General features: G+C 33.0%; 7 protein-coding genes across 7 annotated transcripts; 3 read left to right on the top strand and 4 right to left on the bottom strand.

The window, feature by feature from the left end:
• The first annotated feature begins 443 nt into the window (after positions 1-443).
• On the top strand, positions 444-1,236 carry Tsp_02589 (conserved hypothetical protein). The gene is made up of 3 exons (XM_003378867.1): positions 444-566; positions 797-893; positions 1,145-1,236. The coding sequence occupies exons 1-3, from the start codon at positions 444-446 to the stop codon at positions 1,234-1,236; spliced, it is 312 nt and encodes a 103-aa protein (XP_003378915.1).
• Positions 1,237-3,226: 1,990 nt separating this feature from the next.
• Tsp_02588 (leucine-rich repeat-containing protein-like protein) lies at positions 3,227-4,897 on the top strand. The gene is made up of 2 exons (XM_003378866.1): positions 3,227-3,533; positions 4,770-4,897. Exons 1-2 carry the CDS (start codon positions 3,227-3,229, stop codon positions 4,895-4,897), a joined length of 435 nt encoding a protein of 144 aa, XP_003378914.1.
• Positions 4,898-5,350: 453 nt separating this feature from the next.
• Positions 5,351-5,596, bottom strand: Tsp_02587 (conserved hypothetical protein). Its single transcript, XM_003378865.1, has 2 exons — positions 5,526-5,596; positions 5,351-5,426 (listed from the first exon to the last, which is right to left on the bottom strand). The coding sequence occupies exons 1-2, from the start codon at positions 5,594-5,596 to the stop codon at positions 5,351-5,353; spliced, it is 147 nt and encodes a 48-aa protein (XP_003378913.1).
• Positions 5,597-5,729: 133 nt separating this feature from the next.
• Tsp_02586 (paired box protein Pax-7) lies at positions 5,730-6,660 on the top strand. Its single transcript, XM_003378864.1, has 3 exons — positions 5,730-5,739; positions 5,760-5,977; positions 6,418-6,660. Exons 1-3 carry the CDS (start codon positions 5,730-5,732, stop codon positions 6,658-6,660), a joined length of 471 nt encoding a protein of 156 aa, XP_003378912.1.
• Positions 6,661-8,999: 2,339 nt separating this feature from the next.
• Tsp_02585 (conserved hypothetical protein) lies at positions 9,000-9,697 on the bottom strand. The gene is made up of 4 exons (XM_003378863.1): positions 9,584-9,697; positions 9,487-9,555; positions 9,366-9,443; positions 9,000-9,104 (listed from the first exon to the last, which is right to left on the bottom strand). Exons 1-4 carry the CDS (start codon positions 9,695-9,697, stop codon positions 9,000-9,002), a joined length of 366 nt encoding a protein of 121 aa, XP_003378911.1.
• A 250-nt stretch (positions 9,698-9,947) lies between these two features.
• Tsp_02584 (conserved hypothetical protein) lies at positions 9,948-12,698 on the bottom strand. The gene is made up of 5 exons (XM_003378862.1): positions 12,552-12,698; positions 11,957-12,007; positions 11,536-11,565; positions 10,816-10,854; positions 9,948-10,010 (listed from the first exon to the last, which is right to left on the bottom strand). Exons 1-5 carry the CDS (start codon positions 12,696-12,698, stop codon positions 9,948-9,950), a joined length of 330 nt encoding a protein of 109 aa, XP_003378910.1.
• A 347-nt stretch (positions 12,699-13,045) lies between these two features.
• Positions 13,046-14,497, bottom strand: Tsp_02583 (conserved hypothetical protein). Its single transcript, XM_003378861.1, has 4 exons — positions 14,475-14,497; positions 14,217-14,336; positions 13,452-13,596; positions 13,046-13,105 (listed from the first exon to the last, which is right to left on the bottom strand). Exons 1-4 carry the CDS (start codon positions 14,495-14,497, stop codon positions 13,046-13,048), a joined length of 348 nt encoding a protein of 115 aa, XP_003378909.1.

The following is a 14,497-nucleotide window of genomic DNA, read 5'->3' as shown; positions in this document are numbered from 1 at the left end:
AGAATTTTGCAATTTTTAAAAAAAAGAGCGTTATTTTTGAAAAGAGCCTACTTTCGAAAATCGCAAAAACAGGAAAGGCTATAGCCTTGCTTTTTTAGAGAGCAAAGTCGAGAAAGAGCACCGTTGATGTTTATTTGAAGACGCCCATTTCTGAGGTCGCTTGCTTCGTCCACCTGATCATTACTCTCATTATCATCTTTGCCAGTGTCATTACAATTATGCTCATCATCTGAAACTGCCGTTGTGCCTTACTGATCTGTAGTGAACTCAGTGTCTTTTCTTTTGTTTTCGTTCTTCGATATCGTACCTGAAGTCGTTTCAGCTTCACTGGGGCCTCAGAAACACTCTCTTCTATTTGCTAACAGCAACGCTTTGCCACTGCGTTGGGTAAGCTAGCACAACGCTTCAGTTTCTCGGCAGCGGTGGGGTTAGGGTATTGTTGAATGGTAGCTACAGCGGATGCCAACAAATATAGTGTCGATGCATATTCGTTGCAGATAGTTTTACTGCTTGGTCATTGTTGTACTCCATATCTGAACATGACAACTAACAACAAAGAGAAGCACGTGATTTTGACGAAGACGATAAACCACTCTTCCGCTTAACCATTCAAATTGGATGCAATCGATTCGTACATCTTGTCGTAATTCATATAAATATAAATAAATAAATAAATAAATATAAATATAAATATATAAATATAAATAAATAAATAAATAAATATATATATATATATATATATATATCCGGTTTTTTGTTTTCTACACTTGATTATAGGTTGAGAGTATTTGTTGAGAAGTCACAACGGTTAGTTTGTAATTTTGATCAGCCATACTTATCAGTGCAGCTTGTTCCACTGGCTGATGAAAATCGTCAAATTTCAGCGGTCAAAAGTTTTTGTACAGTCTAAACAGCAGGTGACAAATTAATTTTCAAGTATCATTTGGATGGTACTACGTGTTCAATTTGTATTTTGGCACATTACATTACGTGACATAGATTAAAATTAAATTAATTAGACATGTTAAATTTAAATGAGCTTATTTTAAATTAAATTCCGTTAATATTAATAAAACGTGGATGCAATTCAGTATTTTCATAATCAAAACATGTTTAGAAAAATACACCAAGTATTGTATTTCAGAGGGTTCTGCGCAGCAACAGCTGAACTTGCGAAATATTTTTGAACTGAAATTACATGAAAGTAAATATAAAACAAAAACCCTTGCACAATGAAAAACAGCATATTAAAGAGAAACGTAATTTTTAAACGTCTACAAGTACTACTATACCAACTGCAGTTGACATTAAAGTACATTGTAGTATATATGTACCTATGATGCATGAAGTTTTTCTTACAATATTCAGCAAATATATGAAGAACAATTGACAATAATCTTTCGAATGACCAATTCTTCACGAATACTTCAACCATTATGTTACTATGGATGAAATAGATAATTCAAAATGCCCAGTTCATGCCCCTAGTCAAAATAAAAGATTTTTTATTACATGCATTCAGAAAATGCAAAACTTTATGTGGAATACATCTGATCATTATAACTGCATTATTATGAAACACAAGTGTATTTGATTAATTTTTGATTAATCTTATTTTCTAAAGATCCAAAGTATTATATTTAAGATTCAAACATTACTAAACTTTGTTTTCAATATTTCAGATTTTCCATTCCATCAATAATAATATTTTTATTTTACCAATGTCTAACTAGGGACGGGTAATTTTCATTTATGCTAACATTAACAATTAGGCTGCAATTAATTCAAGTAGCATTTGTATGCTTGATTGCTATAATGTAGTGCAGGCCATATCTAAACTTGGGTGGTGTTATGTTACAATAAATTGTTAAAATATTTGTGATTCCATTGCATTTCCTTCAATTGCATTAATAGTTTTTACATAAATTAAAAAAATTCAATTCAGTTACATAAAGTAGGCCCGCATCCATTTAAATTAAAATTGCACTTGAAAAATTATTTCTTTAGTACCTGATTTTGATATCCAGAAGTCACGAACTTATTTCAAAATGTGAAGACTCTGAAGTGTAATTTAAAATATTAATTTCTATGCTAAAATATTTGGCATAAAGACAAAGTGAGGATCGATGTAATTGACGTGTTCAGTCCAGGATAACCTATCCTTCCACTTTGCTGAATGATAAATAAAAAGCAACTTCACTTGCTTCTACAACGGTGTTTTTATAATTGCTGATGTTGAGTGTATTTTAACATCACAAATGCTTTTATGAATGGAATGTTTATAATCACAAATCAATAATGATTTACAAAATGTTTATAGCACTGTAAAAAGTACATACAATTTATTCCGTGCAGCTATTTCTTTCCATAATTTGTACCTACAGGCGAGTTGAGTCGAGTTGATATGAGTTAATATAATCACACGGAAAAATCTGCCGTTACACGTACAAACAGCTATAAAAGTTCAGATCAGCCATGTCATGTGAGTTTTGCAAAAAAGCAAGCATGATTCCACATGAAACAGTATTTTTTCCAAAGGAATATTTTGTGAAAACACTATACCATAAAAGGAATGCATAAATGTACATGTGCACTAGTAGCAAGTAATAATATAAATTATACAGAAATTAATGCACTAAAAAAGTAAAATAAAAGTTAGTTATTTCTGATTGAAGTTAAATCTGAACCGCAGTTCCAGAGAAATGGAAAAAAGAATGAGTAAAATGAATCAACTGAAAAGTGAGCACATTGATCGCGCATAATGCAAAGCAAACTCAGCCGATGGTCAAACATTCGTGGGCGGAAGCAATTACGGCTTGCAGTCAGCGGGAAGTGGCCAATCAAAAAAGCGCCCGGGTCTAGCTGTTGACAAGCAAGAAAATTTGGTCTGACATGCGCATGAGTAGTCATGACAAATTCAATTACAGATCGCCTTATTAGATCACATCGCAGTGAGTTCACATCGAGAGCCAATCGTTGGACAATCAGCTTCAAACGGAACGCTGATTGGTTCGATTAGAGAGACGGCCGCCAGCCCCCCTTTTCAGCTTGTCAACGGTCGCCGGCCCATCCACCATTTACATCTTTAACTTCGTTTGCATTACAGTAGCGTTATCTCACTACAATGCAATAAGTAAAGGTGGCAGTTAGGTTAAACAGCTAATACTGACCTAATAGATTCAATCGTCGACGGTAATAAATTAAATCTTATCGCTTTTGCACAACTATGGCTGATCTTGCGGCAAATACTGCTGCTGCAGCGGCAGCTGCAGCGATTGCGGCTTCTAATTCCACTGCCGCCGGAATTGCTAGTACCTGCACTGGGCGAACAACTACTGGAAATACGGATGTTCATCAAACTCCTCAAAATACTCATGATACATCCTTGATAGATCCAAATGTGGGAAAAGTGAAATGTGACCCTGCCGCAGCAGCAGCCGCAGCAACTTATCACAATCCTTATTACAGTTTAGATCAAGTGCCACTGTCTATTCAACAACGAACTACAACCACAACAATTGGTGATTCACCTGGTAAATCATATCTCTTTTCTTAATGGCAATAAACACATTACATTATATAATTGTAAATGCAGTATACATATATATATATATATATATATATTGAATTTACATTTATGCCTGCATGTATTTATAATATGCATGTATGTATGTATGTATGTATGTATGTATGTATGTATGTATGTATGTATGTATGTATGTATGTATGTATGCAGACAGGCAGATATATATATATATGCATGTACTACATATTCATTTACTTGAATGAACTGTAACTTAAAATAATTTTTTACTTTTTAAACACAATTAAAACTAACAATACTGAATATACTAACATCCGTCTAATATTCAATATACATTACATTCACAGAAACTGACATAGCTGTACATTTTTTACAAAAATGAAATAGTGATTATTAAAGAATAATCCATTTTTCATGCAAAACATTTTGCAAATATGAACCTTCTCTTTCCCCGCCGATTAATGCTTTCCTGATCGTGGTCACTTAAACTTAAAAACTTGCGTGGAGAATTCTTTGAAATTTATAAGTAAACTACTTTTCTTTTCTTTAGTGCAATATCATTTGCATTTACGCGCTTTAGATAAAAAAAACAAAGGAGCGTCAAATTTAATCAAAAACTAACCTTACATTGTTTACTGATTTCACTAATGCAAAAGTCCGTCTTCAGAAAACTGAGTTGCAAAATGAATAACAGCAATCTTTCTATATGAATATGCATCACTTACTTACTTACTATTCTTTTATCATTGTGCATAATACCACATACTATATATTCAACTGCATATGTAAATAAACAAAATAAATATTCATTTATATATATGGATGTCGAAATTTTAACCTATTTTGTTGGCTGTCTATTTGATTTAAATGCACGTTAACGACAGGCTTACAATAAGCTTTCAGGACTCTCAATTTTTCAAATCATTCCAGAATAAGTGGCTGAAACGGAAATATACTTATCAGCAAATCGTTCATCCATTCTTATTTTAAGATTTTGGTCTGTTACTTTAATTATTATTTATTTTAACACTGTCTCTGTTTATTTTATTATCATTCTCACATAATTTGAAAACACATTATATATATTTGCATGTACGTATGCATGCATAATGTAGATGCTAGTGCGCAATGGAATGCATCCCAAGTGTTGAAAAGGTAGCTAGGTTGAATTTTTTAATTGATACAGCAGTTGAAAATTTTCCAAAGAAATTGTTCATAAATTGAGAACCGCTTTGCGCCGTTTTGTCCCATCGAGAGAGCATTCAAGAAAAGGAAATGCGCCTAACCCTTTCAAAGATAACTTTTCTGATGAATGACGCAGCCTCAACTTCGATAGTCGAGAATCACATTTGAAATTGAATCGACCAAAATCGAAAAGCCGCTTGCCAACTCTTCAGGCGGAAAGTAACTAGATTTCCCTTTAATCAGCTCAGCACAGCTCGCTGTCAATAACCAAGACGGGCACCACATAACTGAAGTATTTTTTTTCTATTTTCACTCTTAGGTCTTCAACAGCATGCCCAGTTCAAATCTGACCTGGTTTATGGACATGCAACTCACTTTAATTTTCCATAATTAAATTAAAATGAAAATAATTACAACAACAAAACGTTTTCGCGCTAAATAAAGTTTGCTTCAATTAAACATCTTTCATAAATCTTTATTATGGACATTCATTTGAAGTGCCGTTTCAATTTTTTCAATTTATAAAACTCTGATATTTATGTGATTCATTCACTACGCGCTACCATGTTCACATTACAACAACAATCACAATAAATATGTTTTCTGTAAAAAAAAGACCAGCTAAATATCATCACTAAAACAAATCAAACAGTTGACACACAATAATTGCATTGCTTTTTTGTTTATTACTTCAAACCTGTAATTTTTTAAAGTTAATTGACTATATTCTGAATTTCATTTTTATAACAATAACTTGACCATCTCTGTCAGTTAATTTTCACGCCAATTAACTTACTTTGATTCTATAAACCAAAAATTAAATAAACCAATGCAGGGAACTTCACTTACTTTCAACTGGTCATTCATCGTCTAGAATATTATTAAAAGGCACTAATAAATTTATACAGCTGTTAATTACGATTCTTTTTTTTAACTAATTTAAAACTTTTGCCTCCTTGATATCATTCTTGGACATTTTCTGACTAACTTTTGCTCCTCAATGTCAAACAGTAATATATTTGCAATTTAGACGGCGCCTTTAAAAAGATTAAGTCAGAAAGAAGTTCTTATGCTTCATCATCCGTCGCCAGTGTGCCACCAACTCCTGCACGTCGACGGCACAGAACCACATTCACTCAGGAGCAACTGCAAGAACTGGAAGCGGCGTTTGGAAAAAGTCATTACCCTGACATTTATGTAAGAGAAGAACTTGCCCGAGTGACGAAGCTTAACGAGGCCCGCATTCAGGTAACAATTCTACAGTAACTTTTACGCTCCCAACACCAGAATGTTGCGTTCAAAATTTTATTAAAGTGAAAAACAGGCTAGCTTTACAATCTATCCACATTCTGATTAATGGTAATTTCCAGTGAAGAATCGATAGTTTGAAGTTTTCTGGCCAACTCGGGGGAGAATTTCATCTACAAGCGATGAACTTCAAGAAACGTGCACTAAACGCAGAAAAGCTAGTTCAAAGACGTGATCTGAATCATCTAAGCAAAACACAACGTGTTTATTGATTTGAGAATGATCAACGAACATGATGAAGCGCTGATAGGCCGCAGTTACAAAATAAGTGACTTAATTACAAGCCGTAGGAGGTCCGACCCAATCTAAGGTCGACCATCTGGTACAAAGCGTTTCCAATGTTTCACAAGCAATCTGCCACTTGATCAGGTATCCTCTAGTCAAGCTGTCGGTTCGATAGCCTCTTCATGTACAGCCGGTTGGTCCCTCCCGAGAAGGCATACTGTAATTCAGTTGATTTCAATACTTTTCTCGCCTGTAATTGGATTATCAGCCGAGAAGAGGAAGAGAGCGGTCGAATGACGTTCTACCGCAGGTGGGCCCTGTTGTCACATCGATCGGCTGACGATCGATTGGCACCGCTTCCTTCTTCATCCAAGCATTACTCGCGTCACCGACACTAATTGGATCCTCTAGTCAGTCTGACAACATCATGTAACCGCCTAAGCAATCGGAAGAAATAATCGCTGATTTTCCCAGTTTCCTTTATCACAAATTACAGTATCGCTTCCATTGGAATGTCCTTGATCTGACATTAGAAAAATACGCAGACAACACAAGAACACAGCTGTATTTCCACTTAAAATTTATCTATCGATCGTCTATCCAAAATTGTCTAATTCGTTTTATTTTAATTTTGAACATTTCACCGTTTCAATGTTAGAAACTTTTCACCAATGACTATTCATGTCAGAAAACACATCATAATTTAATTAAATATAAAAATGATCTTCAAAACAGTCAGCCATAAATGTTCTTAAATGAATTCAATGACTTTTCAGCGTTGTCCTTTACACCAGGATCACAAACTCAGATATCTTTATTTAGAAATATTATTTAGTTTTCAAATTAAATTACACTGACAAATGTGCATTATCACATTATAGGCAACTTATTGCAAATATTGCTTCCTTTTTTATGAGACAATTGCCAATTTCCCTAAAGTAATGATAAATAATATAATGATAAAAAGAAATGACTTTCAAAATTTTCTACTTCGCAATTGCATAAAGCACAATTGCTTCATTTTTTCAAAGTGGCTAAACATCCTTCTATTTTGGGTTAAACTATCATAACCAACCCATATTATCAATAACCATCAGATATTAATAATATTTTAATGGAACATTTGAAACAATTTAATGACTGAAAAAATGTTTCAATGCTTCAAAAAGATGACTGCTGCTTAACGGACAATCAAAACTTGATCGTCGATAAAATGAAGAATTTAATTATTGCACGGAAACGCTTTTACAAAGTAAGATAGATTACATTAACAATTTGGTATTGCACTTCACTCTGCCTATCTGACCACCTTCACTTTTATATCCTCTGCTTTAGAAATCTGCCATTTGCAACCGCCTTGCATGCAAAATAAGGTGCAAGTTGAGCTTTGAAATCTAAAATGTAGCAATAGAAAGTACAGAAGTACAACTGCTGAAAGTGGAATTTACAATTTTCTCTGTTTAAAATGAACATGCATATGAATAGCCTACAGCATTCATACTCACATGCATTACTCACATGCACTTTTCACTTCTACAACTGCTTTTTACATTGACACTGCATGATGTCTTTTATGCTGTTGACAAAAAATTATTACAAATCTCTCATGACATTGATACATTCAACTTCTATATATATTCTATATACATGAACATTTATATAAGACAGAAAAAAAAAATATATATATATATATACTTTCAAGGAAATTGCTGTCAAGTACTTCCAACAAGTGATATAAATATTGCTGTCATTTTTCATTATTTATTCAACAATGCACATATATTTCCAATTTATTTAAAATAAATAAATAATTAATTAATTACGCTATAAACGTGCCAAATCTACACTTGTCACTTTAAAGCGCATACTTTATGTACTTCAACTCTCATATGATAGGTGTTCAAGTACTGCTAAATATAACAGAAGACAACCTTTCCTATAATAATAAAGTATATACGTATAACTAAAATGCAAATTTCAATAAAATTATCAATAAACAGTTGGTCAATGTATTCGTTCCTGAAGGTTTGCCGCTTAAGTTTATTTACTTGTTCACCGCTTATTCTTCAAAATAAATTCTTTCAACACAAACTAAACTTGTGTAATCAAATTAAGCTCATACAATTGTTTCCGTCAGAAATGCAAATAACAGATGCTGCGCACTTTGTAAACAATCGTCTAAGTACAGTTTTCGAATTGATTTGGAATTTTTCAACCGTGTGCGAAACATTTCTAATAATAATGTACTTTTTTCAAATCGTCAGTAGCTCTATCAAATCAACACTAGGACCACAGGCCCAATTATAGCAGTAGTAAGCTGATCAAGGTTCAAATTAGGGTAATCAACAAATTATAAATTAAACATATTCCGCTAAAGAACGCCAGAAGAGTAAAAGAGCTGAAAGCACAGCCCATGCAACTAAGACAACTACACGTTCACAGATGGTACCCGAAACATCCCGAACGTAGATTAAACGGTTCACTAATATCCAGGTCAAAGGAAACACCCTAAAACGCTTGGGAAGTTACAGCTAAGCACTGTACGAAGCAATGCGCGCAGACAGAGAGCCCACAGAAGCCTACTGCTAGTCAATTGTTCCCATTTAGCAAGCTACCACAAAGCAGATGGTAAATCACCCGCTGAGCCCAGTACGAGTTCTAATTCAACTCACCCAACTACAATAAAGCAGTGCCCAAAACTGAAGATGATCATTGATTTCTGTTCAGTTTTTTCAAACTATACAACTAATTTACAATTTGCAATCCTTGGACAGTAGTTGAGGTGGAATTCAATCAATGCTGAAGCTGGATTCAGAGCTGCATCTCGATGTACAAAATTCTGCTCAAAATAAAACAAATAAATCATGTGGAATAAAAAAAATCAGTTGCTCTGTGGAATTGATTTATGCGCCACGTTCCATAAAATGTGTACTTTAGAGCTTCGAAAACTTAACACCAACAAACGGTGTTCACGGCACTGCTTTTTATTGTTAACATAATCGTCTCTGTGTTATAGGTGTGGTTTCAGAATAGACGTGCAAAATATAGAAAACAAGAAAAACAGCTTCAAAAAGCTTTGGCACCACCCGTGTTGCCTACTCACTGTAACGGCCCCATGATGAGAAACATGTACGCGCCACCAGCGATTCCACCCAGAGGGTATACCAGGTATAGAAAGTTGCTTTGAATTATAATTCAATGAATCAAATTGTTTAGCTATCAACCATACTCTGTTGCACATACTGGCATGCCGATGTCGATGGCCAATCGTTCAACAGCGTATCAACCTGCCCCTGCAGCAAATTATCCCACACAGACAACCCACTTCAATATGGCCCCATCGATGGCAAATGCGTGCGATCCTGATGATTGGTATAGCAAAAGTTTGAATGCTCTACGGATGACACCTTCACATGGGCTAAGCGGGCCAATCATTCACTATCAAACGTAGTGAAACAAGTACAAAAAGAGGTTACCACCTCACCTGTGCAAAAATTTCAATCAGATCTGTCCCGTAATCGTGTTGTAATTGAAATTCACTCATGCCCACCAACTTGCTGTGGCTTAGTAGGTGCAAACTAGTATGCGCGGGATATGGGAAAACTTTTGTTAACCGCAACCACGCCATTGTTCAAAATGTTCAAAATTGGTTGTGGAAAATCCTTTCTATTTGCAGTGTAAAAAGCTAACAAATCAGAAATGTATGTTGTATAATTAAGACAACAAGTGTGCATTTCAAAATGATAATCTTAAATAAAAAGTTTATAAATTATTTTCAAAAGAACTTCATTACAATATAACATTTGTAAGTGAAAAAGCAGATGAAAGCTGACAAATATTGCAATACATAAACAGCTAGCTCAATGCAGAACGTGCAAAGTAGAAATTGCTTGGAAAATAGCAAAACAATGCAATGCTTAAGCCACGCGTCATCGTTGAGCTATGCAATAAACTATTATTGTTCTCGATCAGCATTTTCATTATCATCAATAACAGCACTGCAACTTTAAAACTTATTTAACAGGTGTTTAACTCAAAAAAAGAATTATGAAAGTTAATCAAAATAAACTAAAAAAAATATTTATATTCATTACATTTTAATTTGTCAATAAACACCCACTGCTATTATGTTATTGCGTTTCCTCACGCTTTAATAGTTTCACCGGGTTATTTGTAAATCATTTTTACTAATATTTCATTATTTTCACCGCCAATTTTCCATTATTCATAATTCGAATGTAAGTAACATCAGAAAAAACATCTGTTTAAGTAAAAGTAATTAAAATGCAAAAAGTAGTAAAAAGAAGAATGTATAATACAAAAAATAATATTTAAAATGAAAGGTTAGACAAAAACAAAATCTTGACACTAAAATTGCATCGCCGCTTTCAAGAGTTCAGTGTACAATCAAAAGATATCAAATGTATAAGCTACAGTATACAGATTAGTTAACTGTACGCTATTGAACTCGTAACAATTTTCCAGAACAACTGAAAACAAAATTAACATGCAAATAGAAAGATACAGCAAATATTTTTAATTAAAAATAAAACCATCTGATCATAAAATAATTTCCAAGGTAATAAAAGTCTCTAAAATTTTCATATTATTTTTCAATGTTAGCTGCTCCTAGTATAATATAATATTATATATCTATCACAAATACCGCAAAAGCAATGCAAATGACGCAAATGCATTAAAAGGTGTTGGAATGCGGTTTTTAATTTCGTTTTCATTTTGACAAAATAAAGTGAAATCATTTGAACAGAATAATTACACATATCATCGAATAGCTGGATAATTTCAATTTAAATAATTTGAGTAATTTAATAATTCTACTTTCAAAAAAACACCCTGCGTAAATTCGTGCACATAATCACAAATGCAATTCATAGTAAACAGTTTCACAAAATTTATTTCAAACCGTGAATATCAATTCACATTTCTGAAAAGCAGGTTTTCGGCTCAAATAAAATAACATTCTTCTTTCAATTTATTAGTCGGTTTATTTCAACCTACCAATTCCATATATTAGCATGCATATGAAAGATTATAAATCACATTAAAAAAATTTCTTTTCATTCAATTATTGAACAAGACAATGAAACTACTAAACTTTTTAATCAAATAATATCCACAACGCAGCTTTAACTTCCATTACACGTCTCACGCAAGACACAACGTAGAAATCGCATAAAATGGTAGAAATTAAATTCATTTTGACGTCGTCAATAAAACATTAAACATATTGGTTTGGTTAAATTGAAAAATACGTTTGGGATTAAACCTGCGCAATAGCATAACTAAAAAAATAATTAAAAAAACTGTAGCACATGTAGAAATGAATTTCTATAGCGACAAAAAGCAACGAACGAACGCTATTCAAATACAAAATGCTCCTCAAGAAAATAACAATTTTCGATATCAGCTCATAGAAGAAAACAATCGCCAATTTTTACAGTTTTCAAAATTATGCTCACGAATGATTTCTAACTGCTTTTACCTTAAAAAAATTCATGCAATCTTAATGCTTCCCGCAGTGAATTAATTATTCTTATTCCGTATAAAATATTTTTCCAACATAAAAAAGTTCTTCTTTCAATTCTTACTATTCTGCGGAAAAGATACAAAGCAACCGCACGCATACGAATAAAACTGAAAACGCTTCATTTGGTATTTCAGGAGCATAAATACGTTTAGTGATATCGAATTATTCATTTCAATACATCTGACAAATTTGACAATCTTCAGTTTAAAAAAATATCATAAAATTGTATAACACAAATGGCAAAAAAATTCTGTTTTATATTCACTTTTTTAACTTTTGTTCCACTAACTACTCTGTCAAATCAATTACTCTTCAGCGTCATGAATGTGTGCTGATCGAAAAAATAACTTTATTTTAAGGTAGAAAATTTTCATTTCATATAAGCGTAAAAAGCAGCATTCTTAGCATTCAGTACTTGTGTAAGCATGTAGCAAAATTAACTTTTCACAAGTACTGAATGCTGAGAATGCTGCTTTTTACGCTTAAGATTTAGGTTCGTTCATACAATACGAATCAAAGAGAAAATTATTGAAAAGAAAAGTGAAAATTCCAAAGACCATCCAGGCATCATATCGCCGGTTCACCAAATCGGTAGATCAGCAAACAAATTACCAAAGCCTTCCAGGCAACAATTCATAAATAACTTGCAAGAGTTATAATTTTCTTACAAAGATGGAAGCGGAGAAAAATGTAATGACATTAGAAGACATTTACAACTAAATAAATCAACTAACTATTTACTTTAATTATTGCCTGTTTTCTTTCTCGGCTAAAACAAGAGAACAAATGCTTGATCGAGGCTGTTGATAAGCTTTTCATGAATTCGCAGATGACCTGAATACTGTAACGTGCAATGGCAATGGAATTTTTCACTGTCAACAATTTCATGGCTCATTAAGCTGTCGATGACTTTCAAATGCACTTCCTGAATGAATACAGTTCCTCGTTAAACACTGTTCCAGTCAAAAAATTCAACTGAACTATGCTATGTGTAATACATTTATGCCAGGCACTGCTAAATCAAATTTACTCTGCTTTGCAACGCTACGGAATAAAGAATGTATAAATACAAAAATTCATCTTAAACTTTACAAAAATTGTAAATTACAAAATATAAAATAAAATCAAATTTTGAAAAAAAAACTCCATTTCTAAAAAATACTTCAAAAAGTACTTGAATGAACAAAAAGGTAAAGTAGAATGAATGATAAATAAATACATGCCCATTTATTCTGCTAACAATGCAAAAACTCCGTCTTTTGTGGACAACCGGGCATCAGCAGTGAAATACATAACTTATAAATTTAAATAATTAATTAATAAAGTAATAACTACTTTATCAACAAACTTTGCAGCAATTCACATTCGGGGCATGTTCTCAAACTTTGGGATTGGATGTTAGTATTTAAAATGCTCAAAATTCTTTCTCAATTCAATTCAAATAGACTATATATTGCTTTTTTTGAATACTTTTGTTAAACGACAAAATAACTGACTGAAAGAATGAGTGTTGCTGAAGAAAAGAAACCTATCAACAAACAAATAACAAAAGCACAGTAACAAAATCGATATTCACCGAAGTGTACAAAAGTGTCAGGTGGTCAGCTTCAAGCAATTAGCCCTGGCGCCTGTCCACCTAACCATTGTCCACTTGATGGACTGTTCTGTTGTATAACCCCGTTTAGCGGTTCGTTTGATCACGATCGCCTGTCGCAAACAGTCAGCTGAACAAGACACGCTGTTCACATCTGTGCCGTTATAGGGACCGCTTTTTAGCAAAGAAAAGCTAAACAGCTGACAAAGTTTACCAACTTCACATTACTTTAACCAAGAGCTTAATAAGCAATGCAGATTTGGAAAAAAAACTATCCTATTCGTAGTTTATCAATTAATTGTCTCTCAATTTCTATTTATTTCTTCATTCTTATTGCCGTTATATCTTTCTTCTCATTCTCACTTCATCTGAGCTGATGGTCTTCACAAACCAAATAATCCTCCTGCTAAAAACGCAAATAAAACATACAGCACTGTCGATTATATTTATCTATACTAGCAAATATTATTAAAAGTCTATCTATACTATATTAGAAGCGAACAATTTGTTGTCATTCTTGTCGACATCAAATTATTAAAGCGCGAGTTTTAATTTTTCTAGCTTTGTGCATAATTATCCCATTTCATTTGTGCAAAATAAATTCATCATTTCCCAATTAAATCTTGAATCAATATCCGAACTCTGTATGAAAGGTTTTTTTCCATGCTTGGCCATCTGCATTGTCAATGCACGGATGCTTTCCTGTTTACTACTACACTGCCACTTGCACTTGCTAAGCTGATTTATTTTTAATTTTTCACATGCACCAGAAGAATAAATTGTTGCTCAACATTCAGCAAACAAAGATAAACCTACTTCTTCTCACATTTGGCTTGCATTTTAATTCCAACTTACACAATTTATACAAATATTTTTTACAGAACTTATCGACATTACTCATTCTTTCTTGCAATGTTGGCTTACAACTTTCGCTGAAAATTTTATTCTTATTTAAAAAATGATCCAAGTTTTTAAATTTCATAAAACAAATAAGCAATATGTCCTTTTCTCTAAGTGGTAAATAAGATAAATGTTACAAACTACGATATCTAAAATTTCAACAAAGTAACGCGACGTAAGCATGCACTGACAT

Source organism: Trichinella spiralis (genome assembly GCF_000181795.1).
Source record: "Trichinella spiralis strain ISS 195 chromosome Unknown Scfld2, whole genome shotgun sequence".
NCBI classification, from domain to species: Eukaryota; Metazoa; Nematoda; class Enoplea; order Trichinellida; family Trichinellidae; genus Trichinella; species Trichinella spiralis.
This window is presented reverse-complemented; position numbering and strand designations above follow the sequence as displayed.